Source organism: Sebastes umbrosus, chromosome 3, assembly GCF_015220745.1.
Source record: "Sebastes umbrosus isolate fSebUmb1 chromosome 3, fSebUmb1.pri, whole genome shotgun sequence".
NCBI classification, from domain to species: domain Eukaryota; kingdom Metazoa; phylum Chordata; class Actinopteri; order Perciformes; family Sebastidae; genus Sebastes; species Sebastes umbrosus.
Window position 1 is genome coordinate 9,906,133 of NC_051271.1, and position 26,298 is coordinate 9,932,430.

Below are 26,298 nucleotides of genomic sequence, written 5' to 3' on the forward strand. Positions count from 1 at the left end.
TTTTGGAACAAATCTCAGAATTTTATTCCACATACTGCACTTCAGGTGTCTGCATTTGAATCACATCTATCACAAACAAAAATGCCCCATGGTACAAATAAATACACTGTCAGTGAACAGAGAAATGTGGAATGTTTTTATACTTGGACTTTTGTGTTCATTTGTAGAATCCATACTTGTTTACAGTATATTTTCTTTTTCTTAAAAGTAACTTACAAACAATACCAGCAAATGAAGATTTTTTTTCTTTTTCAAATAAAGTGCATTTATACTACTCTCTCTGTCAATCACAAAAAGAAAAAAGAAATTCTCTAACATGTAACACTAGTATAGACACCACTGATTGGGAAAAGGCCTGAAAGTGGGCATAATAGCTGTATAAGATTACATGAGTTATTTTTCTTAGTCAGGTGATCAGAGCTGACCTGATTACTCGTTTATTACATTAACATATAAAAGAACTCCTTGCTATCAGTAGAATATATAAGACAGGATATTATATTAAAAATGTTAATCCCTATTCCAGAAGATATAATTAACAGTCACGTGAAGAACACAACAACAGAAAAGGAATAAATTCATGTTTCAAGTGTTCATTTGATAATTACTGCAAATATTTTGTCATTAGAAACATAAATGCATATTCAGTAACCCTATGGCTAGTAACATCCATTCTGCAGTATTTTACTGGTCTTGGCTTCATTATAGAAACTCCAGCAGATTATTAATGAACATTTTATGGAAACCTGTTTAACAGCGGATGTTTTGAACCACTGGAGGGCAGTAGAGTACAATGCCAAATAAAAATAACTCCGGTTGGTGCATGGGACTTTCTAATGGGGGTAAAATCATTAGTACACCCTCAAACATTGTTAGATTCAAGGATGGACTGCCAACAGCATCCTTTTAAATAGAAAAATCAATCTTTATTGCATTAAAGATGCATTAAGAAATGTTTTTCTTCATATTAATGCCTGGTTATGTAAAAAGATCTGCCAATACCACAAAAAACAACTTCCCACTTTGTAGCTCTGCATAGCTTTTAGTCACTTCCAGCTCATTGTTTTCGTTTTTTCAGACGAATAAAAACCAAAACAATGTTGCCAGCTGATGTAAAACAATGAGCAACCATTTCCCTTTTGGACAAGATATTACATTTCGTCTTTGAATTTCTGCCTCAGTGTGAAGTTGCTGTTGTTGGTTGAATCAGTTTACATTTGTAGAGCTTAGAAGAATCAAAGAAAGCGACGCAGGAAATGAAAGACGGATTAAATCGTTTAACTTGTACTTTCTTTCATAAATCAGCCAGTAGAAGTGTAGTGACAGCAGTCCTCACGCACATCTGTAAATTATTTGCATGAGATTATGTACACTGGATAGTTACTGAGAATGAACTACTAAGGAGATGAATACAACCAGTGGGAGAAGAGATGTTTTTCCTGTGAACATTTTATCCTTCTCAGCACTCTTGTTGAGATTATTGATTCAAACACCTTTATCAGTATGTTACATAGCAAAATGTGAGCTTTACATGAATCAATCTAGTACCTAACAACCTAACACAGCCATTCTGATTATACTGCAGATAACCTTGTTTTTACAGCAACAGGTTCATTGTGATATACTGTACCATGCCCATATCCACACACCCTATCTTCGCTATAGAGCCCTTTTGACAAACACATTACAGTATGCTACATCCATGACTGCCTGCTTTTCCTGTTTCGGCTCAAAACAACACATGGGTTCACTGTATATGTGCTTACAATTATATACTATATCCACATAAGTTATCATCACTGTGCCTTGTGTGATTTGTTAATAAAGTCGCAGAGCGTTCAGCAAAGCCTGTAACTGTTGCTGGATGCTAACTGCTGCCTGTTTATTTCCAGTTTGGTTTCGGCCATGACCCTTGCTGAGTCAACCGTGCCGAGTGTAATTACCCCATGAAAACACACACACATTCTCACACACTTCTTAACTCACTCACTCGCATCCCAATTCATGAACCACAGGGTTTAAATGCATGAAAATCAGCTGCTGACACTGCTGCCTCCTGTGGCAATGTGAGTGTGTGTGTGCATGTGTTTGTGTGCAGGCTGCAGAGGGAGGAAAAGGGGGCTGTGGTGGCCCTCCTGCGAAGGGGAGATAAGCGCTGAGCCTGAGCTCTGTCAAACACGCTTCCCTCTGCAGGAGGACACAGCCTTCAAGAACCACCAGAAATAGACCCAAGGTGGCTTCACACACACACACACACACACACATATACACACAAACAACTCTCTGCGACAGACAGAGCTAGACATGACATCAACTGACAGAGAGCCTGCTTTGGCTTTGTCTGACCGTGCACAGCAACTCAGTAAACTGCCATGATGAAGAAGAAATGAGCTTAATCATCTTGTTGCGTGCTGTAGCCACATCGAGGCTGCCCTTCAGTCGTGTTGTTTGATGCAAATATTAACAATGTGACTGTGACTCAGTTCATCATTGTCTTGTTTGATAAGTGGTAAAAGAACAGAGGGCTGGTTGAAAGACAAAATAGAGTGACTGGATTTTGGTATTCACAGTTTTCAGCATGTTTTGATCTGTAAAGCACTTTTTGACCTTCTTGTACCTATAATACATGTACAGTACATACCATATGACATGCGTTCACATAGACACATATACATCTGATAAAGTGTTCCACATGACATTAAGAGTCTTCTTATTAAATACTTTATAATAGAAAATCAACAGATAATGCACCTTTACAGTAGATTATTTCACTCCTGGTTTTAAGTTAGAATCAGTCAATGATTGGAATCAATAAATAACATTTTATATACTCTGAAACTGGAATGTACATTGTTTTTAAGTGCTTGACTTCTGTTGCATTGTTCTTCCAAAAAAGGCATTTTTTTTTTTTTTTTACTAAAGTCCCATTTAGGGACCCCATGGGGTCACATTTTTGACTGGCTGCTACCTGTTGCAGCCCTATCTAGCGGTGAACCAGCAGGACTTTGGGTCACCACCGCTGCCCCAACAACCACTCGACCTCCAGCAGCACCTCCTACTGTGCCTCCCTGCCTCTCCTCCGCTGCCTTAGTCTGCTGCTCTTTGCTCTTGGACGCCTCCTGGGAGCCAAGCTTGATTGGCCCGAGGACGTTTTTGGCCACGGTGGTCAGCTGGCTGACGAAGCTCATCTTGTCGCCGGGGGAGACAGGCCGTGACTTACAGAGGGAAGGTCCGCAGAGGGAGGGGGTGACAGAAGTCGGGGAGGGAGAGGGAGAAGGCGAATGCTCCTCCACCACTTCCAGGCGACATTTGTCGTCCCAGTCGAGGGTTCCCCGGTAGCAGTTGACCGGCCCGAGTCCTTGTCTCATCTTGCCCAGCGAGAGTGGCTGCCCATGTGGGGGGACGACGGGAGCGAGAACGCGAACTGGGAGTTTGGGGCTTTTGGAGCCAAAGTCTGGAGTCCTCGAGTCACTGCTCTCTGCTACAGCCTTTCTCAAGCTGTCCCCTATACCTGATGGTTTAAAGGTTTTGATCATGCTCAGAGGACCTGCTTTCACCACCGCGTTGATGCCGATGGATTTATCTGGTGTAGAAGCAGAGCTCCTGGTGAAGGCAGATCCAGGTAAACCAGGCCTACTCTTGTTGTCTGCTTCCTGCTTTGGTTCAGTTCTGCCCCATAGCTGCTCCTGGGGATCTTTACTATTAGATAACACACTTTTGGCTGCCTTGTGGTCTTGCTGTTTTGAAGTTAAATCTGTCGGACTCTGGGGGATCTTTTCAGGTCCCTTCTGACCACCTAGACTTCCTGTTGTTTTGGTAGGGGTGCTAGAAGTTGTAGCTTTAGTGGTTTCTGCACTTAGTCTGGAGCTCTGGCCAGCCTGCGAGCTGAAGGCCAGCTCACTTGTATGAGGTTTTCTTGTTAAGGATGACTGGGATACTGTTGCTCCAAGGCGACTCAATCTCTCCAGGACTGTCCCGGTATCAGTCTCCCTCTCTTTCTCCCTTTCCCTTCCTCTCTCCCTCTCTTCCCTATCCCTCCCAGCCAGCAGTGTTTCTCTGCTGAGCGGTGACTCCTGCCTCCCTAGTCTCCTCACAGGCTTCAGGACGCCGGTCTCTGGGTTTGTAGAGGATGAGGGAAGGGGTGGAGGATTTGGAAGAAAATTTTCCCCATCTGTCTCCAGCAGGCTCTGGAGCCCGAGCTCACAGAGGAAGGCATCCTTACGGTACTCAGAGTGCTGCACCTCCAGGCTGTGCTTCCTCAGTGGACCCCCAAGCCCTCCTGTAGAACTGGACTGGGTCAGAGGCGAGCCCAGCTTCTCCGCCGACTGCACCCGTTTGAGAAGAGGCGATCGAGGGGGTTCAGCGCTCTTGGGCCTGGGACGGACCACCGGTGGCGAGGAGTGGAGCTTGACAGGAAAGGACTGGGTGGTGTTGGAGCTCCCTACGGTGTGGCCAGGCAATGGTGGAGGCGAAGACTGGGTGGGGGAGGGTGTGTGGGCGAGCGGGGACAGCGGGATGTTACCTGCAGACTTACAACGGGCAGAGCGATACTGGCGGTGGAGTTTAGGGGAGAGGCCGTGCAGGGAGCTGGGCCTCATGTGCTGAGAGGGAGCGGGAGAGTTTGGAGTGCTGGAGGCTGGAGAGCTGCTCTGGGAGGAAGCACCTAAAGGAAGACGGAGAGCAGAAACGATCAATTAAGATAAAAAAGAATCCCAGAGGAACAGACACACTTTTGATTAATAAGCAAAGAGAATTTGGGCAATTTCTGGCTTTAAAAGCTTACTTTCCTGGCCATACGCTGTGTTGGAAGTAAATTTGGATATCTCCCAATTCTATTTTCTAAAAATATGTCTAGTTTCTAGTCTAGCTTTGAAAGAAATATTTCAAAAGTGAATTGACTTTGAACACTTGTATGTGCATTGTTTATTTCCAGTGTCCTACCCAGGTATGAGGGCTCAGGGGTGGAGCGGTAGCCCTGAGTCGGGGACCGGGCAGACAAGCTGTGAGTCGGGGAGCCAGGAAGACTCTCACTGGAGGACAGAGAGCGATTCAAAGAGGACAGGCTGCGGCTGGTGTGCAGCAGATTGGACTGCTTTGTGATCTTACGGAACAAGGAGTTACGCTTCTTACTGCAGGACAGACAAACAAAGAAAAGATTTTGCCATTTTTACCATTTCCAATAGGTGTTTTACATGCATTTTCTGCATGTTATGTTTTGTCCAGTCACAATGAGAATCAACTTGCAGAGACAAGACAATCCATCACAGTGAACCGAAAAAGCATGAAATTCATGAGCTTGCAGTTGGAAGGATGCAGCAGCAGAAAGCAAGGATGTTGAGACAAGCATCATTTACATTTGTTTGCTGTACACCAGCTGAGTCTCAAGTGTCAAATGTTTACTTGCAACATCACTGATAACTGATAAAAGATTTCCCCTAGTATACCGAAAGGAATGGAAACTAATGGCTAATTTGTAATTCATGAATTCAACCTAAAAACTATGACATACTCAGAAAATGGTCATCAGCAATATAAAGTATACAGTTATTGTAATTAATGGGCTAAAATGTGCAAAACCACTGCTCCATGGGTTGAAAATCTCGCCAAATAAAGACAAAAAGACAAAAAAAGAGTTACTGAGCATTTCACTAAGACAAAACAAACAAACTCCTTTACTATTATATTTTACTTCACGAGACAAGACATCATCTAAGACATCACTGTCGTTGCAGTGGTGCAGGTGCTCCTACCTGTCCTGGCCGTCCTTGCCCACGGTCCTCTTGTTTCGTCGGGCCATCTTACACTTGTAGCTGGCCTTGCGGGCAGGACCCACTTTGATGGAGGTGTTCTCAAAAGGTGTGGTTGTCACCGTCACCTTGTTTCCACTCTACACACATCAATGACATTCCGTTATTTCTACATTGATCCATATAATTATCCCCTTGTCAAGCTTATTTACCTACAGGAAACTATTTATCTTTATTTACAAAATTAATTAGCAAACTTAATGTGGATTTGGAATAACGGAAGAGCCACTAAGTTCAGAGTTACATGGGAGCTGCAAGCACTTTGTCCAAGTACCTGAATGGCCTTTCCTTGAAACTTATAAATAGACTATTAAGTGGCCTTTTATTGTCAGAAATAGAAGAATTACAAAAGAATATTGATATTATATAATATACAGTATAATTGGGAATACCTTGAGGATGAGCTCTACCACCTCAGTGTGAACCAGACCGTGCACAGCCTCCCCATTGACGTGGGTGATGAGGTCACCGGCACACAGGCCAGCTTCCTGGGCGGGGCCGCCGTCCTCCACATGCTGCCAAGTTACAGGAGATCATCCCAGGTCAAAATCAATTACATGTAAACATTCATTGTGCAGTATTTAGATATTAGACAGTATTTTGAAGGACGAATGAAAATTAATCTTAAATAAACCTGAACATTTTCAGTTCAGATTGTCTACATTTGTGTTAGATTAAAGGAAAGCATGAATTATTTCCCCTTTCTTTTGGCTTTAAATAATACTAGCAATGTTTGTTATTATAGAAAAACTGCAACAGGATGATAAATAGCACATTTAACTGGTGAAATTTGAACCCCCCCAAAAAATCAATCAACTCCTCAACAGTTTTAGATCTTGCTGAAATCTCATCCTTTTATGCACTGTTTTTTCTTATTCACTGATCCCTGTTTAATGCCGCCTGAACTTTCAAATAAACAATCAAAAGTCACAGCACACGCCATCCCTCTTTATGTGAGGTCACTGACTTCAGCTCCACAACAAAACATCTCCAAATAGTACACACTACTACTAAGTTTCTCACCCAAACAATGTGATGCACGCTGTAGATATCACTGTCTCCAATGTAGACCCTGATGGCCCTGAGAGTAAAGCCGTACTTCTTTCCAGAGCGATGGATTGTGATGGGGGAGCGCAGCACGCTGACCGCCGGGCAGAAGTCTCTGCTGGGTGAAGAGTCACGGGACGACGGGTTGGAGGAGAAAGAGTGGGGAGACATGGGGCTGGCCAGCGGAGAGAAGCCGCCATGCTGCTCCACTGGAGAGAAATTAGATACTGTATTAGTGTGCCACAAAGTAGTATTCCCAAAAAGATTTTATTTTGTTGTTTCCTTGAGCCGCTCTCACCTGATGGTATGATGACAGACAGTGCCGTGGCAGAGGCTGACTTGATGACCTTGTTTCCAGGTCTGGAGTTGCGTTTCTCTCCATCACCAGACATCTGCTGATGGCGCGCCCTGCGCAGGACCAGGTCGTTGGTGGCCCGGGGCCCCAGAGGGTCATACAGCGGAGTCATCACATCACGACCGGCTGCTGCAGGACCTGGGGATAATGTGGCGATGGCCGTGGTAACTCCTGGTGTCTCTCCATGTCTAGGAGATTTGTCTGAGGTAGGCGGAAATTACAGTTATTTAAGTTTAGAGGGGAAAATATTAATGTTATGAATTGTCAAGCTGCCCACTGACTCAGCAGTAGTCATCTAATGAGGTATTACAGGCTGATCTTTCACCTCCTCCACTCTTACACAGCCCTTGCTTCCTCTGTCTGCCTTATTCTTTATCACTTTCCCATTTGCCCTCTCGCTTATTTCCTGTCCACCCTCATAACCCTTCACTGCCTCAGAGTCTTCACCCTGCTAACACACCTGCTCCGTTGATCTCCTTCAGACTGTTCCTCTGCTCCAAGAGGCTCGGTGAGGGGACGCTCGTCCCATCCAGCGAGGTTCCACGGACCTTCAACGGCGCCTGGCGGGACAGGAAGTCTGGCTCACCGTCTAAGTTTGAGGCAAAACGGTGTGTATCCATCAGTGCTGAGAAGCGTCGACGAGCACCAAGAGGAGGGCTCGAATCCCCCTCCATGTAGAGAGACTCTGAACAAGACAAGCGCTTCCTGCAACAGAAGGACACAGAAACACATACAGTATAAGACAATGCAAACAGTGTCTTCTCTGTAAGAATCCATGATCCAACAAGACTCAGTCTACAGCCATGCTAGCAGCTCAGTGAGGCTGTACTTATGCACAGTGCTGCTTTGAGCTTAATGCTGATGTAAGCATTGCAATGTTCACAATGACAATGCTAATATGCTTGTCAGTGCCTGATGGTTGTGTCTAGAAGGTAACCCCTAAGTTACGAAAACATGCGAAACTCTCGCAAGACTCGCTGACCTATCCTAAATAAACCTTGGTTGTGTCTAGAAGGTAACCCCCAAGTTGCGAAACTCTTACGAGTTGGTTAAGGTTGGGCATTGAAAGGTCGTCAGGCAGCAGTCTCACGAGGGTTTTTGCACGTTTTCCTGCTTACCATGTAGCATGTTAGCATGCTAACATTTGCTAATTAGTACCAAACACAACATACAGCTGAGGGTGATGGAAATGTGTGTAGTTTTGCAGGTATTTTGTCATAAATTAAGTTAAGTATTGGACAAATTTTGACCTGATGACGGCGCTAGATGAAAAGTGAAGCCAGAGTTATTACAGTTCATCCTGAGGGGGACATGAACGGGTGTAAAATTTAATTGAAATCCATCTAATAGTTGTTAAAAAATTTCACATTAAAACCCCCAAATTTGAACATCACTGGCGCACTGGTGAGCAGGATTTATCCTCTGGGGATCATGAATGTCTGTGCATAATGGCATGGTAATCCAACCGACTGACATTGCCATCTCAGGAGCTCTGCTGCTAGCATGGCTGAAACGATTAGTTTCATTATTTCTTTAATGGTACCCTGTGGAGTTTTTGGCTTCTAGTGGCGCTATGGAGCAATTTTTACTGCTGTACGCCGTTTTGTTTGTCTTGTACACTTGCCCGGGGGTGACGCAATACACGTTCCTGACGATGGTGTCACAGTATCCCACTGATCAACAAATGGAGATAAAGATGAGGCTGCTGGCCTCGATGGCATTCCTGCGCAGCATCGTCAGGGACATCTCTCACCCCGGCCACAGACTGCCTTCCTCCCCTCTAGGAGGGTCTACAGGACTCTCCTTTCCAGGACCTGCAGGATCAGGAACAGCTTGTCCCCCTCAGCGGTCACCGTGACACCAATCATTGGACCACCACCTCCACCCAGCCCTTCGGACACTGACTGCTGGCTCACACACTACTTGCACTATATACACTCTCACATACTCATACATTTTTTACTACTGTACATACTGAACTACAGAGTATTCATACTATACCACTCTCTATACAGTACAGTACATCGCAGATCTATAGAGTATGCACCATATTCACATCATTCCTCCAGCTGTTTATTCTGTATATATCGTCTACTATTAGCCTTACTTGTACTTACACTCTGCACTATATATTTTGTACTTATAGTGCCTACTGTAACTGGTGCACATGCTCTACTGTTCATACTATATATATCTTGGTGAGTAACACTGAATGAAAAAATAACTTTTGTTAGTTTACAAGCTCCACAAGGTACCTTTAATTAAAGAAATGAAATGAATGTAATGAGCTGAGGCCAAAAAGTAATCATAGCTAGCGAGATACTGATAATTCATACTTGATATGGGAGAGGGAAAATCCAATATGTGAGGTGAAAAATGATGAGTCACCTTCACCTCATCAAATTTTCTAACCACCATGATTGCATAATGTATATATGAATTATATTATTTTACATGTGAATGCAGAGAGATTGAAATCCAGATGTATGCTTCCTAATGATTGAGGTGAAATGAAGTTATGGGAAGTAATAATATGTTTCTGCTGTATGCTCTCAGCTGGAAATGTGTCGGTTAATAATACGTGGTCCAGACTCTTTGTGAGCTGAATTATGTTTAATGAATCTAGATCCCAGGATGACAGTACATTTTTCATTTATGAGGGCTAAAAAAATAAAAGCCTTCATTAAAGGTAATGAGAGGTCTCTTTTTCAATCCAGTATGAATTATCAGTATAAGAGCCAGACAGATGTTGACTATAACAGAGGATTAATAACTATCGAGGGTACAAATACAGCAGTATTAAACCACCTGTGTTCAATAGACTTAAAAGAAACAGTAATTATCCTTTTGTGTATCTTAATTGGAAAATTACACACAGGATTTGAGTGAGCAAAAGCAGCCACATATCATGAAAGAACTGAGACATCAGAGACATATTGGGTTTCTGTGAGTCATATGAACCAGGATATTCCATTTTCCTACTTTCCAAACTTTGCAGAGGTGGGATCTGTTGCCTGTTGACTCAAAGTGAGTGTGAACTCTCACACAAAGTTCTTTTTATACAAGAAGTGTCAGCAATTGGTGTCAGTGAGATAGAAGTTATTCAGACACACTGGGGTGTGTGACAGCTAAGCTGCAGAAAGAGAGAAAAACCCTACAGGGAAGCACCTTCTGAACACCATCAGTCCCATCTGAAGACCCCACCTCATTTACATCTACAAGCCCTCATTCACTCACATCTCGGGGGATCCGGTCCTCCAGCTCTTGTCTCTCATGCTGAAGCTGCCCAGGCTCTCTCTCTTGGTCACCTTGTCCTCCCGCGGGCCCTTATGCTCCCGACGGGACACGGAGGTCGTAGCTTTCTGCTCCAGCTGAGACAGATGCTCCATGCTGCTGTACACCTGCAGGGGGACGCCGTCAGATCAATCAGCATTTTGTCCGTTAGCAGTTATTAACAGCTCTGGTGAGTGGGGGTTACAGCTATATATTCTTTTGCTGTAATTATTTATATTTGCTGTATTTGTTTCAGATATCACATATTTACTATGCTGATATCTGCCTCATAATAAAAATATATATATATTCGAAGGTATTCAAAGCTTCACAGCACGGTGCGGTGCTACAGGCTGTCATGTTCTTCGTTCTGTTTGTCTCCATCTCCCCCGTTTCAGTGCTGCTGCCACAATACTCGACACACATGCACCTCTGCACACAACAAACAGTGATATCCGTCTGAGAATAACCAATAATTATTCATATTGAATATTATTAATGAATAATGTTGAGGGATTATTTCTTATTTCATGGGCCATTTTGAGGATTTATACATTATTACATACTTATATATTAAAAAACAAACAAAAACCGAAGCATTCAAAGTATTTGGGTCAGCCCTAATATATATATATACGGTATTTAATGTATATATATATATACAGTATATACAGAATATATATATATATATATATATATATATTTATATTAGGGTTGTGAATTGGCAAGAATCTGGCGTCATGATGCAGGTTAAGATAAAATAAAATTTCAGGAAAACTGTCATAGTATAAAGAACACACTGCCATATGCATAAAATCTGAAGCAATCAGATCAGTGGGATCTGCATTTGCATTTATCACAGTCCCTATAACATCCAACATCATAGCACTACTTTGAGAGGGCTCATACACTGAGAGGACGCATCTCTTTGCCACTTAAGCACTACTGATATGATGATTTTCCTCAGTTGAATTCAGATAATTTATATTTAAAGGAAATTATTTTTGGAGCAAGGTGGCACGACAAACATAAAACAGTCAAGTCAATTGTAGATATTACAAGTGCTGGTGCTATTAATGCAATGCAGAATACAATAAAAGATTCAAAAAAGCAAATAAAAACAGTAAGAGTTGGGATAAGATGTGCTAAGCTGTGCAGGGAACCGAGAGGCTGTTTATGGTGTATTATAAAACTGTATTTCTGACCAGTGGGCTTATTCTTTAAAGGGGAACTCCACCGATTTCACACATCAGTGTCTGTTTGCAGGTCGTGGGGAGTACTATTATATATATTTATATAATAATATATAATATTATATTATATACTATTGCATATGTGTGAAAGCCTTTTGTGAACTGGAGAAGCTGAAACCTGCAAATTTCTGTCCTTTTTGCTTAAAAAGTTATTAACTTTCTATCATCAACTAATCGATTATTCAGCTAATCATTGCAGCTCTACATTAATAAATCATAATGAATCAAATACATGTGTGTGTTCACTGCAGAACTCATTATGTGTGTGTATTCAGCAGAGGTCTTTGTTCACCTGCTTTGCTTGAGCGAGGCAACTCAACAGCCCTCGACCGTAACTTCAAATACATCTCAAATTTAATTGAAATTGAGCCCCTCAATGAGGCACTTTTGATTTTCTGAAGAGCTCCTTCACTATTTCACAACCCAGACATGAGAGGACGGACCAGGTGAAAGACAGAGGGAAGGCAGATGGAAAGACAGAGCAAGTGAGAGAGAGGGAGGGAGGGAGGATGGAAGTGGGAGAGTCAATAGAGGGAAAAAAGAAGACAGCATGAGGTGAGAAAATCCCGCCCGAGAGGGAAAGTGTGACAGGAAGAACACGCTGGCACACTGTGAGAGAGGGAGCCACAGATCAGAATTAAAAGAGATTTGGCCATGGAAAGAGAGCATGAGAAAAAAAGGATGAAAGATTGCCTGGGTCATTAAACACACATGTGTAGAGCGAAGCCTCATGGGCTTCTGAGTGGCTTAAAATAGAAAGTGGAGACAGAAGGAATAAGAAGGAATGGTGTAACAGTCACAGCATCCTGGCAAGACTTTCCGAGTCCAGCCTCCTGCTGCTGCTGCTCTCTGTACAGTAACACCAACTCTTTTCTCCTTCCTCATATATTCCTTTCAAATAATCTCAAGGGTCAAGTGACAAAATATAACAGGTTAACTCAGTGAGGGAAAAAAGGAAAATAGAGTCAAATGACTGAGAGAGTAAGAGAGAGATGAGAGGCTAGAAGAGAGGTAAAGTCAAACCTTGCTGAAGCGAGGAGAACAGGAGGAGAACTGTCTGATCTCTACAGGCTCATCGTCATTGGTGTCATCCTCGTCGTATGTGTTGATGTGATGATACCGATCCGAGCGGGCTGGCGGGAGAGAGAGAGAGGAGATGAAATATATGAGCTGTCAGTTCAACATAAAAACTGCATTTCTGACTGAAAATTATTGTACAACCCATAAAGCTAATATTAATGTAAGTGCTGTACTTTACAGACACATAAATCCAGAGGAACTTACTATCAAAGTAGCTGGTGTCCTCCTCTGATTCCAGGTGAGGGATGAACTCTGCCTTCTGTCTCAGCAAACTGTTCCAATCCAGCTCTGTGAAGAACGAGTGCTGCTTCACCTCGTACGCTCCGCCTGGCGGCACAAACAACACAACCTGTCAGCCTCACTCAAAATACAGCATGGATGGACAGTAAAGGTGACTCTCATAGTGACAAACCCGGAGAGAATTATCACCCCCGCTCTGCAGTTTCCCCTCAACTCTACAGAGCAGTTTTTCCACTTTCAGCTCGTTGTTTTGGTTTTCCAGTTTTGCTTCACTCTCACTGCTCTCATCAGTCTTGTTTTCGAACACAACAGACAGCTGTTTTCAGTGAAAAGGCTCTTAAAACCTGAACACCAAACAGACAAAGCTAGCAACTAACTAGTGAACATAGTGGAGCATTTCGCTGCTAATTAAGGAGCCTGATATTTCCCTCAGGAGTTGGTGGAGACCAAAACAGACCAAAATGGACTTAAATTCACGGGTGATAGTGACACATTTCTTATTTTTTCATTATCTGGATTTTATGCTTCTTATGTGTGTGCAATTTCTTTTTATTAAAAAGTGGCAATAAACTGAATTAAATGAATGTTGTACTCTCTGTATGTTGGATTTGTAAATAACCCATTGTTTGCTAACATTTTATAAGATGCTCCGTTTACAGCTTCTTGTGCTGAAAAATGAATACAGGTTTAAAGATAAATTTAAACTTAAGTCGTATATAGTCAATCTACATTCCAACCCTCACCCATGGTCACAAGCTTTGTGTATACCGAAATGAGTTTCCTCTGTAGGGTGGATGGGTTCACCCATAGGGTGAGAAGCTCAGACATTCGGAGTGAGCTCAGAGTACAGCCACAGCTCCTTCGCGTCAAAAGGTGCCAGGTGGTTCAGGCATCTCATTGGGATGCCTCCTGGGCGCCACCCTTTGGAGGTTTTCCAGGCACAACCAACTGGTGGGAGAAACGCTCTGATATCAAGTAAATGCAAAGGTTAGTACCTGTACCCAACCTCACAAGAGGGTTGGTTTGCAACAAGGCAGAGATGAGGTCCTGGGCATCTGCAGGCAAAGCGTCATCACCGTCTGGCCAAACTATATTGTCTAACAGAGACAACAAAGAGAGGAGCAAAAGGTCAGTGGAACAAGGAAGAAAGAAATTGCCTCCCTTTGAAGTAGTTTTCAAAATGACACATCATAGGCTAATCCAAACTACTGCAAAATTGCCCTCAATACCTGACACGAAATAAGAAATTCTATGTGGAGCAGTATTCAAAATCCAAAGGCTTAAACTTGAGATGCATGGTATTGTATAAGAATGCCCACACTTTACCGACCCTTAAAGCACACACAAGTTGGTTTCTAAACTTTGTGGTAGTCTTAAAATAGTGTAGTACACTTACTATGACCCACTTCCAGTACTATGAGGAAAGACAATAACCCAGAAACCCAGTTGGATGAAAACATCCTCTACAGCTTTTGTGCTTTGCTTTTGATTGCTAAATAATGTGCGGTTTGTGAGTGTCTTCACAAATGAGTAAAGTAGTGTAAGTTTAACAGGGTTTTCTTACCTGTGATAACCTGTCCAAACAGCTCCTCCGGAGTGTCTCCGAAGAACGGCACACAGCCCACCAGGAACTCATAGAGGATGATGCCCATGGCCCACCAATCCACCGGCTTCCCATAGCCCTGACGGAGAATCACCTCTGGAGCGATGTACTCTGGCGTACCACACACCTGAGTGATGGAGAGGCCGAGGAAGACAGAAAAGAACGGAGAGATTCATACATGTTATTCCTATGATCTAAGACAGTCCAAAAAATATTAGTAAACATGAACAAATCCAAAAACTAGAGGGCTAAAACTCAAACTCGTGATGTCATAGGGTATAAAGTGTGGAGCTGCTCTTTAGACAATGAAAAGGGAGAGATGTTATAGACGACACTGAGAGCACCCAGGGGAATGTTCTGAGTATATGGGAACATTTTCTGTTTCACAACTGACAACTCTTCAATAAAATAAAGCTAATTTGGTTATAAAAAAGAAAACAAACATTCTGTGGGTCCATAAAATCAGTCATTGTCTATGGAGCAGCTCATTTATCATTGTCCATTTTCCTCAAATATTCTTTAAAGGTCACCTCCAGATATGTTGTAAGACATAAAAATACTCTGCTGTGTATAATAATTTGTCTCTGATATAGTTTTTTAAAAAGTCAGTTCTTAGGTGAAAACATCCAAGTGAAGTAACAATGAGAAAAATGCATTTTCGGGAGGACTCAAAATGCCACTTTATCCAAATCACAAAAAAACATTTTTCCCATGTATCTATCCATGGAGATAGATTTGGTTTTATTTGAGATCTCTGCCGCTGAGAACTCTGCCACCGTGCCTAAACAATGAAGTCAAAAGGAGCTGCACCGTTCCAGATACGGATACAGTACGATGTCCTGATTATTTACACTGAATAGCAACACAAAACAGTGAAAACTATACACAGCAAGGTCTGTGGACTTTTCAGGTAACTGGAAACCTGTTTTTAGAAAGAGAAACTGTTGAATCAAATGTCATTTTTTTATGCTTTAAGCACCAAAAATGAAATCTCATCAATGTCCTTATATTAGTATTAGTAATAGTATTAGTAATAGTATTAGTATTAGTATTAGTAATAGTATTAGTATTAGTATTAGTATTAGTAATAGTATTAGTAGTAGTATGGCAGCAGAAGTCTCATAAAACTAAAATAATTTGCATGGCTACGTTCTACTTGTTGTAATGGAAACCATTAATTTCTCTCTTCTTTCACATGTTCCACATTGATGACATGTTCAAGATTTTATTCTAATAATCACACATGTTCAGTAATGATTTTCTGTTGAGCGGTTACATGTGTGTGTGCATGCTGTATTATAGAACAGAGACATCATGATTGAGTGAATGAGAAACACTCTCCTAAACAGAATCTCAACTAGGAACATGAAAAACAAAGCTCTGGTCTGTTTCATCCTGCAGATGTGAGTTGATTACTGGCAGACAAACAGATGTCTGCTTTCACCCAGAAGAGCTGACTGATGTGACTGATTATGACCGGTTTCATTCAGAGCATAAACAATAACTGTAATAGCTAAAAGCGGGATTGTGATGGAGGAGGAGATCATTAATGATTCACTAATTCTGACTACACAGGAAGCATTGTAATGCATTGTCTTCATTTGGAGATTATTGATTTTGCCAGACGTCTTGTCAGGTTGGTGCACACGGATGGAGAAGACTATCAGATGATGTTGTGAATGCCAGTCAGCCACCAAACATCCCATCTTAGAATAACACACCTCATTCATACAGTCGCTAATTAAATGCATCGGTCTGCAGCCTTTCTTCCTTTTTAATGTGATGACAAAATACTGAAATTTTTGTCCAAAAACCTACGCTTCTACTAAGGTTACATGTACTGTACCTGCTTATCCAGGAACTCTCTGGCATCTTTTTCAATGTGTCCCTCATACAGGTTGGTGGTGAGGCTCATCAGACCCATCTTCGACAAGCCAAAGTCTGTGAGCTTGATGTGTCCCATGGATGTTATCAGTAGACTATTTGGAGAGAGAAAACAGACATTGCAATAAAAGTCATATATAATGGACTATGTAGTTATTTTGAAAGCTGTGTCGTGGTCACAGGTTGCCATTTACTGTTTTTTGAGGGCAGGTCTTGCATAATGCGCCAGGGGGAAGAGTACTTATGAGACTGGCGTGCTGCAGATGAATGCACAGAGAAACCTTTCATCGAGATCGAGATGGACCCTCATCCCTGAAGTATTTTGGTTTAGTTTCTGTCTGTGTAAACTTGCTAACCTAAATGAGCTGAAACCAACCATGCTCAGTGCACGGAAACGAGAAGAGGACCGGAGCAGACTTGAGAAGGGCTGTACTGTAGGCAAGGCCTGCCTTACTGCGGTTGTATGCCTCCGCCAACCAGTCGAGTTGCACTTTACATCCATGTCTGTTCAAAATGTCATCACTTCATCAATTTATCCTGTTGGAAATTTATGTGAAATTATCATAATAAAGCAAATTAATTCTTGAGTTATGGCCGAATAGGTGTTTAGTGAGATCACAGTGACCTTGACCTTTGACCTTTGACCACTAAAATAATACTAATTAGTTCATCCTTGAGTCCAAGTGGACATTAGTGCCAAATTTGAAGAAATTCGATCAAGGCGTTCCTGAGATATCACGTTTACGAGAATGGTATGGACTGACAACCCGAAAAGATAATGCCACTGCCCACGGCTGTTGCAGGTGTGGAGGCATTAAAAAATAATATTGATTAGTGCGGCTTTAAACACTCACTTGTCAGGTTTGAGGTCTCTATGGACGATGCCATAGTTGTGCAGGTACTCCAGGGCTAAAACTGTCTCAGCAAAGTACATCCTCGCCAGCTCCACGGGCAGCGCCCCGATGTTCTTCAACAAAGTGGCACAGTCGCCACCTGAGAACACAAAAACGCCGCGAGTTATCGTTCTGGTGGGAGTGGATTTATCCATTTCATACTTCTGAAAGGAAAGACTGTATTCCTGCTTGAGAAATGTTGAATGAAAATTATTCAGACAAATGGTACTGAAGCATCTGCAGGATGATGTAATTTGAACCTCAGATTAAAATAGCAACATAATATGTGATTCATAATAACAGTATTTCTATTTTTGTGGTGAACCTGTGCTTATAAATGGGTATAAACATTTTATTTTTTCATGTTTCTATTCTTTTGCACTCCCTAAAGCACGTTTGGCAGAGTCATCCCACATGAGGTCACGACTACCGTTCATGCCTCAGCGTGTCTGTGCACCAACAGATAACATAAGAACTGCTGCAGCCACGACGCTGTCCTCAATCTACTGCTGACCTTGTTTGACTTTCATGGTTATTAAGAATCATTGTGATAGTGAAATAAGAGTCTCCACCATATTACTTTCATTTTCCTGAATCCGAGCAGACGAAGTCATCACTTGATATTCAGGTGTTTAGCTGACACTTTTATCCAGAATTAAATAAATTAAGTGCAAAGAACAGAAACCCGATCTAACATTTCCTCAGACACAGAGAGAGGAAGGGCGAACGGAACAGGAAAGTCACCTATACAGAGTAGTCTCATAAATCATACTAACATCCTTTCAATTTAAGTCCTTCCTCAGTGTAATAAAGTCTGCAACCAAACCCTTACCCTCAACATATTCCATGACCATGCACAGATGTCTCCGTGATTCAAAGGAGCAGAACATGGAGACGACGAACGGGTTCTCCGCGAAGGTGAGGATGTCTCTCTCCACGAACGCCTGCTGGATCTGGTTCCTCAGGATCAGATTCTGCTTGTTGATCTTCTTCATGGCAAAACGCTGACGTGTCTCTCTGTGGCGCACCAGGTAGACGGCACTGGAGAGAAGGTGAGACAGAAGAGCCCAGAGTGAAAACTGAAGCGACTGGTGGTGCCAAGATGAGGTATGGAGGAAAGAAAGCAGGGTAAGACAGTGGGGAGACCATCATGAAGTGTATTGTATGAAAGATATTCCGTCTGCTGTTTGACATGAAGTTCATACAGTGTGGGTGATATTAAGACTTAAAAAATGTCTGGCAAAAAAAGGTCAAGCTCCACGCTACTAACTTTTGAATTTTTGAAATACTGAACAGAATTTTTGAACCAGAAGAATCCTTTTTCTGTCATAAAGGCAGATATCGCCCAAGCCAGCTTTAGATAAACTGAACATTTTTCAAAATGCAGCAATATGTGCACTGATTATGACCGAGAGGAGACCACACGGTATGGTTTTAAAATCCCCACAGATTGCTTGTTAGTTGTAGAGTACACTTTGAGGCTTTAGAATTATTCTACAGACCAGTGCCTGAATACAAGTCAGAAAATGTCTTTTAAAAAGGTTTCCCCTTAAAAACTCTTTGAATGTTGGTAAAGAAACGGTCACACATGCACAAAATTAATATTCGCCTCCTGTTCACTTTCCCCATTCTATATGAGCGAAGGGGCGAAAGAACATTTGCTTCCGCAAAATCGCATCTTAGCATTCAACTTTTAGTTTGAATAACACCTCGGCAGATGACAGTCACTCGCCGGCATTCGCGCATGAGTGACTGTGCCTTTATTCTCCATGCCAGGATGATGTGTTAGTTAGTTATCTATTTTTTATTACCTGGTCATCCCAAATATATGGCCCATCCCACATGGGATTACGCGCTTATTATATCTAAAACATGAAAAATATCACAAAACATCCTTGGGTAGCTCATATAGACTTTTTACTAACTTGACAACATAAAAATACTAAATGGGTTCCTTTGTATTTCCTTTTGCAATGTTTGTTAATGCAGTAGCTGACAGGAAGTAAACTTGGATCAAAGCTGTTGCCCTAGTAACAGAATTACAATGAAAAGATCTATACAAAACTAAAACCCAAAGAAAACAATAATATTAAATCAACATTATTAACATTATATGCACACAGTGTGTGCAAAATTTCCGATCATTTGTGCAGCAAATGGCAGATATTTATCCTGATAAAGGGCTGTTTCCTCATCTTCCAGGCTTTCTCCATGATGTCATGTAAATAATGAAGTCAGTCTTTGTGCGTGTTTAAAAGAATCAGTTTTTGTTTTATGTTACTAAACAATACAGCATTTGACAACGTACATTTTTAGCTATAATTACCATACTGTAGTTAAGGAAACATATTGGTGGGTTTTCCACTGAACATATTCATTTAGACTGGTTTCTTTCTTTCAAAGCAGCTGGTTTTCAGCGATGGAAACATTTTGTACTATTATCATCATAGTGTTGCTGTTGTAGTAGCAGTAGTATTATTGGAGTAGTTTTATTCCAGGATCCAATATTGTGTTGCATCTTTTATTGATCTTTTTTATCAGCTCTTCATGGAGCACTATATGATATTGAGCAGGAATGATTGTTGACCTTGGAAAGATTTGTTCTTGTTATAACACTACAAAATAGCTTCATTGGATTTGATTTAGTTCCTATGAGGGGTCAATGAGTTCAGTCCGTTGCTTACCCATAAGCTCCATTGCTGATCAGTTTGATGCTCTGAAAATCTTCTTCACTCGGTGGCTTGATGACTCTCCCTTTTCCCTGGTGACATATTTAAAGAAATTATAACTCAAATCAACACAAAGGCTGTTTCAATTAAATGTTCAAATGCTCAAATGTCATTGTTTCTTTGATTTGACAGCTGTGTGTGTTTGAATGGCGGTGTGTGTGTGTGTATGCAGTCGTATTGCGTGTGAATACATGTAAACACAGATCTGTCTGGTTTATTTGTTCTTCACCTCTGCTGAGTCATCGGTCTCTGGAGTATGTGGACCCTCGCTGTCGTAGCTGTCAAGGCTCACGATTTCTGTTGAGAAACATGCTAGTTAACAAGCAAACCTAGTGTCAAAATGAAAACATTTTTCATGCTAAAACACCAGGCATCCCTCACTGCTGTGAGCAGATAAAAAACATTGCAGCTGCTCAGACATCTTAAACAAAACAGCTTTTTTAAAAACAGAAGAAACACGTCAGATCACAGAAAGAAAAACATGAGAGTTAAAATAGCGTCTTCCTATTAATTTTTCTTGTCTCCTTCAGCTGTCCCTCCCCCTCACTTTGTACCTTCTCCTTCCTTGAGCAGCACTGGCTGCTAATTTTCAGTGTTCTTCCTCTCTTGTGTGTGACAGCTGCAAGAACACACTGATTATAGTACTGTTTTGTTGAAGCAGGGAAATAATTGACTAATAATTAACTTTGCAAAGCGTTTACAAAGCCGCTCTGTAGATATTAACGTCATGTGAAATAAAAGTTACTGAGCTGACAATCGTATATTCTGTCGGTTTCTCTTTGACGCTGAAAACAACTGATCTTGTCAACGGTCTCTCTGTGAGGAGCCAAGAAAAGAAATGAGAGTGTGAAAGTGTGCAAGCAGCTACGTGGGTGTGCATGTGTGTCTATGCATGACAATGTAGGTGCAAAAACAAAAGTGCAAGATCAAGATATCAAGTTGCACATTGTTAGCAGAGATAAGCTGAGAAAGGCCTGGCAGGAGGCAGAGGTTTATTGTGAAGAGTCATTCCGGGTCATTTAACCCATCAGCTAATGAACAGCTCCTGATGGATGAGACCCGGAGCGGCTGAGCAGATGTGAATTAATATGTGAGTTTGGGGGCCGAGTTTGAGCCATGAAGATTAATGAAAGACAGCGACGCCACCGCACCACCAGCCAGCTAATGATCCATCACATCTCGTACATCCTCATCCTGAACAACCAGTGAAGCTGATCGATAGCTTAAAGCAAAGTCTTAAAGTCTGACACTGTGAGACAACAAGATAACCACTGGCTTGACTTTATTGCCTGTATGTTCATGTTCAACATGAAAAAAGTAAGTAAGTGAGTGGTGTAATTCCTATTATTTTATCATCTTTGACTTACTTACTTTTGGGGATAATTATGCTCTAATTTGTGGGGCTACAGTTCCCATCATTGGGGCAAGCCCCCAGGAAGAGCGGCAGTCGCTGATGCCAATTTTCTTAGTGGTCAAAGGGCGGTACTACAACTTCCGTGTCCGTTACGTGATGCCATTAGGCCCAAAAAGACTTTTTCCCATAGATTTATATTGGGAAAGAGACGTCTGTAACTCAGCGGATAATTCTTTTTTAGGTAAATCATGAAAACTTGAATAGCCCTTATTTAAATCATTAGGTCCTAAAAGTTGTAAAATGCACTGATAGCTGAATCCAGAGTTATTTCCCTTCCTCCGTTCATGTGAATGAGTTGGAGGTGGAGTTGGAAAGCCGTGACGACAGCGTGATGGCTGTGACCCTGTGACCGAGCGGACGCTACTGCGCCTGCTCCATGGGCCCAATGGATGCGGAAGATATGGGTATTTTTCCAATCGGAAGTCGAGCCATTTTGGCTCCATGCGCCCCTGAGCAACTTTCATAGGAATGAACAGGGGCCCCGCCTCCAACACTGTATCCAGTTCTCTTAATACATCCGTGATTTGGGGGCTTTGGTGGATGTAAATAGGTAGCTGGGGGCTGTGTTATTTTTTTTGCATACATGTATATTTATTTACGTTTTGATAAATTGGCACCATTAAAAGTATGCCGAATTAGCTGTTAGCACTTCCTGGTTGCAATGTACCCATGGATGTACAGTACATACAACTTTCATTGGGTTACTTTGATACTGAAGGAAAATTAGAAACATGATGATTGTCAGGCAAGCTCTGGAGCTGTAAGGAGTGTCTTTTTTATGGATGTTTGTTTGTGATGGACATCAGAGATAATATCCTCAGGAAATGTTTGTCAGACTGAATCTAAAAAATGTTTATATCAATATGTTCAAATTTTTCTTTGAGTTACGACTGCAAGAAGGAGTACGGATTTTCCGACAACCCGGTGCTAAGGGCTTTAAAGCCCCTTAATTCCATCCATAATCTGTCTCTCGCAGTCACAGTTGCTGCTCCAACTGCTGGTGGTGTTGATAAGTGGTCCAAATCAATGGGACGAACTACATTAACTAACTTAAAGAAGCTTAAAGGAATAGTTTGACATTTTTTGGAAATAGTCTCATTCCTCAGTCTATAAATATCACAAGGAACCAGCCAATGTCTAACAGAACAAATCAAAGACTTAACACATTTCTTTCTGTGTACATACAGTATTTTCTGTTAAAGCTACATTTGTACAACAAAACCCAGAAAATATATCTTTCTCTTACCCTCCAGGTCTCTGGTCAGCCCCAACTGGCTGATGATGTAGCGAGGGATGTCCGCCTTCATCAGTTGTCCCTCCTTGGCGATGTCCTCCGCTGCCTCCAGCAGATGGTAAAACTCTTCGGGGTTGAACTCCTAGGAGCCGGAAAAATAAGTATCAAAGGAAGCTACAACATAAATGCACCTTAAAGCTTAAGCTGCTACAGCTGAAGATCTACCATCCGAATTCAAATGTAGTATTCAGAAGTACAGGTACTCCAATAGGAGTGAACACATCTAGTGTGTGCAGCACAGCAAAATGATCACTTCTCATTTAATATTCATCAGTATAAAATAGCTTCACGTCAGTTTTAACACCTTCAGATGGGTTTGAAGACCAGCGCTGGAGCCACATCATCTCTAGAAGTGAATTCACAATAATCAGCTCCTGTCAACACCAGATGATTGCCACTTTAAAATCAACACTACTGAAGTGTTTGATGTGTGGGATTATAAAAAGTGAAACCTTGTCCCTTCCCCTGAAATTTTTCATTAATCCTCAAACAAATTTTCATGTGAGATCAAGAAAAAGGGACTGAATGATTTTTAAACGACTGCACTGCTCAGTAAGACAGGTAACCTTCATGATAGAAAACTGATGATATTCTGCCCACAGTCATGATGGTATCAAGATATAGGTGATGCTGTGAGTCATTTGTCTAATACATATCATGATATGTTTGTAAATGAAGAGTAAAATTATCGCCCTGAAATGGAGAGGAAGAAAAGCTGTACTTATTTATAGTATACAGTATACCTTATTTAAGGCTGCAACTAATGTTTATTTTCATTGCCAATTAATCTGGGGATTATTTTCTCAATGAATTGATTAATTGTTGGTCTATTAAATGTTAGAAAATAGTGAAAAATGTCACATCATTCAAGGAGTGCAATGTGGCATCTTCAAATTGCAAATATATTCAATTTACTATCATAGAAGACTAAACAAAAACAGCCAATATTTAAATTTGAGAAGCTTGAACCAGTACATTTTTGGCATTTTTGCTTTAAAAACACTTAATATCTTAAGTATCTTGGTCATAATTTAAAAAGAAAAATAATTCGAAGGTATCCATATCCAGATTGTTTATGTATTCATGCCTTTATGTTATTAAAAATGATAAACAATGCCAATATATTATCTGATTTTTTATACTCCCAAATATCTGCATCACTATGATTGACAATTCGAGCTATGATTGGTTACATATTACAAGAGAATGTATCACAGTATATCACAGTAATGATTATCTTTTACAGCTGGGTATTGAACCATGATAACTAACTTCCTAGTTAACAGAAACAGAGATATTTGATAACTGTAAATTGTGTCACGTCACATACTGTAAATTCATTTAAGTAATTCCAGGATTTCCCAATTTATAATCACACAACTAGAATTTACTTCAAATTCATGACCAAACGCCGCTATAGGGCTGTCAAACAAACACAATCAGTGTTAATACACCTCCCAACTTTAAATTGCTTTCTTGAAACATCTTTTTTCCAATGAAACAGCCTTTTGTGGCGTCCTTTGGGATTCAGTTTCATTCCTGTTGGTGGAATAACATTTTGATTAGAAAGCAGAGCCCGGGGCAGCCGGGATCATTTCCTTCCTCCCCTGCTCTCTCATATCTGCTCCCCTCGACCGGAAAGAAAAAATAAAAAAGACAGCGTACGGAGAGGGGGAATTAACCTGCCTCTCTGATAGCTTGCTCTGCTCGAGGATAATATCCCTGCAGCCAACAGCCGACTGACTCTGTGACATTTTCACCAAATCAGAATTCACAGCTGACTTGAATGCTAAACAAACTCTACGCCGGCGGACCACATTTTATCTGTGTGCGTGTCTCCTCCTCTCTAACCTAAAGGCGGTGAGGATCTTAAGTCCCATCCACATCCTGCCTGACCCTATCGACCTCTTCTGATGGTCGCCTTGGCAACAGAAAGATGAGCTGGGGGGAGTGGTTGGAGGCGGGACCTCACCAATGAGGGCCACGCAAGGCTATGAATCAGGGAGCGGATATTCAGGTATGGCTAAGCCTCCTGTGCATACAGAGAGGCTTGTTATTACCAAGTGGAAGTGAGTTATGTACTGTATCTATCCACATGTCAAGGACGCGGCTCTGTCTCCCAGCTGATTTGACTCGCTTCCGAGAAGATCGGCAAGAAGTGGAGGTGGAAAGAATATTTTACAGTTTCGAGTTAAGTTGGAAAAATATCCTGCGGCGTACTGAGAGATGTGCAGCATGTCTGATGCACAGAATGACACAAGACCATGACCTCCACTGCATAATACAGTACATTCATACATTCAAATCTAATAAGTAATAAGAATGCTGAACATGAATCTACATTTACTGGAAGCAAGTGTACATTAGCAGCCATTTCTGAATGCAAGGGGACGTAGTAAATATGCAACACAAGTGCAGAGAGCAGGTAGAGAGTAGAACTCTGGTACAGGTTTTGATTCTAATGCAGCCACGCTGACTGATCATTTAATGATTTTAGCTGATCTACCGAGCTTCCGGTGAGTGCACACCAGCCGTGTGCGATTGGCAACAACACTACCCTGTCGAAATTCACACATTACACAAGTAGGTACATAGTGTGCACAATGTACTACATGGAAGAGTACTAACGGAAGTATCCAATTTGAGACACAGCATAAATGAGAAATCATCCCTGAGACTTCATGCTCATAAAAGAGTTTTGTTTGCAGACGTAAAAGGAGGGTGGGATGCTCGTTTCAACAGCGACATCGTAGGTCGGAATCAGTGGTAACTGCTGTAGCAGTGAGAACACCACCAGACTACATGGGAAAATACAATTTAGAAAATCAGTCAGAAAAAAAAAGATATTCATGTTTTTTTTTATTTGTCACAAGTAAAACAAATGTAATGTAAAAGATTGTTAAAAAAGCCTAAAGTCAGTTCCCTTTTAGGAGTGACAGCACAGCTTCCAGCTGTGCAACACTTACAAAACCTGTGTTTCATCACTTCAGACTGAATGCACAGTAGACAGCCTGCCCCACTTCTGCTCATGCTTTGATACCATTTCAGTATGAAGGAGACTACCCTCCATCTCAAAGTGGGAGGACAGGAGTCTTTCCCAGCAGATGAAGCAGAACATACTCAGAATGTGAAAAGGCCCTCAGAAAAAAAGGGATCTTGTCATTTGATTCAGTAAATGCTCATTTGGTGAATCCGTATCAGTGTGTGTTGAGTGACTGTTTCACAAAACTGACTGCATAATCAGATGGAGGGATGAAACTCACCAAACACTCGAGGAGCCTGGCCGGACGAGATATGATGATGAAGAGCTTTTTGACCAGCTCGATGACGAAGGTGAGCTCCGAGCTCTCGGAGCGCTCATAAGCCTGATGGCGAGGGAGAGAGATGGAAAGACAGGCATTGTCAGTTGTTTGAGGTTACATTCCT

The 26,298-nt window shown here is 41.6% G+C and overlaps 1 protein-coding gene across 3 annotated transcripts in view; it reads right to left on the reverse strand.

The window, feature by feature from the left end:
- Positions 1-26,298, reverse strand: part of mast1a (microtubule associated serine/threonine kinase 1a) — a 71,608-nt gene continuing 45,310 nt past the window's right edge. For all 3 annotated transcript variants that reach the window (XM_037763808.1, XM_037763807.1, XM_037763809.1), the window contains 19 exons: positions 26,136-26,237; positions 22,825-22,954; positions 20,394-20,461; positions 20,120-20,196; positions 18,268-18,476; positions 17,397-17,535; positions 16,505-16,637; positions 14,620-14,785; positions 14,051-14,152; positions 13,020-13,142; positions 12,759-12,868; positions 10,447-10,610; positions 7,670-7,914; positions 7,153-7,410; positions 6,831-7,063; positions 6,200-6,322; positions 5,751-5,887; positions 4,942-5,129; positions 1-4,663 (listed from right to left, as the gene is read on the reverse strand). In XM_037763808.1, coding sequence (XP_037619736.1) covers positions 2,946-4,663; positions 4,942-5,129; positions 5,751-5,887; positions 6,200-6,322; positions 6,831-7,063; positions 7,153-7,410; positions 7,670-7,914; positions 10,447-10,610; positions 12,759-12,868; positions 13,020-13,142; positions 14,051-14,152; positions 14,620-14,785; positions 16,505-16,637; positions 17,397-17,535; positions 18,268-18,476; positions 20,120-20,196; positions 20,394-20,461; positions 22,825-22,954; positions 26,136-26,237 — 4,425 coding nt within the window. In that variant the 3' untranslated portion in view covers positions 1-2,945. The remainder of the gene's footprint in view (positions 4,664-4,941; positions 5,130-5,750; positions 5,888-6,199; positions 6,323-6,830; positions 7,064-7,152; positions 7,411-7,669; positions 7,915-10,446; positions 10,611-12,758; positions 12,869-13,019; positions 13,143-14,050; positions 14,153-14,619; positions 14,786-16,504; positions 16,638-17,396; positions 17,536-18,267; positions 18,477-20,119; positions 20,197-20,393; positions 20,462-22,824; positions 22,955-26,135; positions 26,238-26,298) is intronic.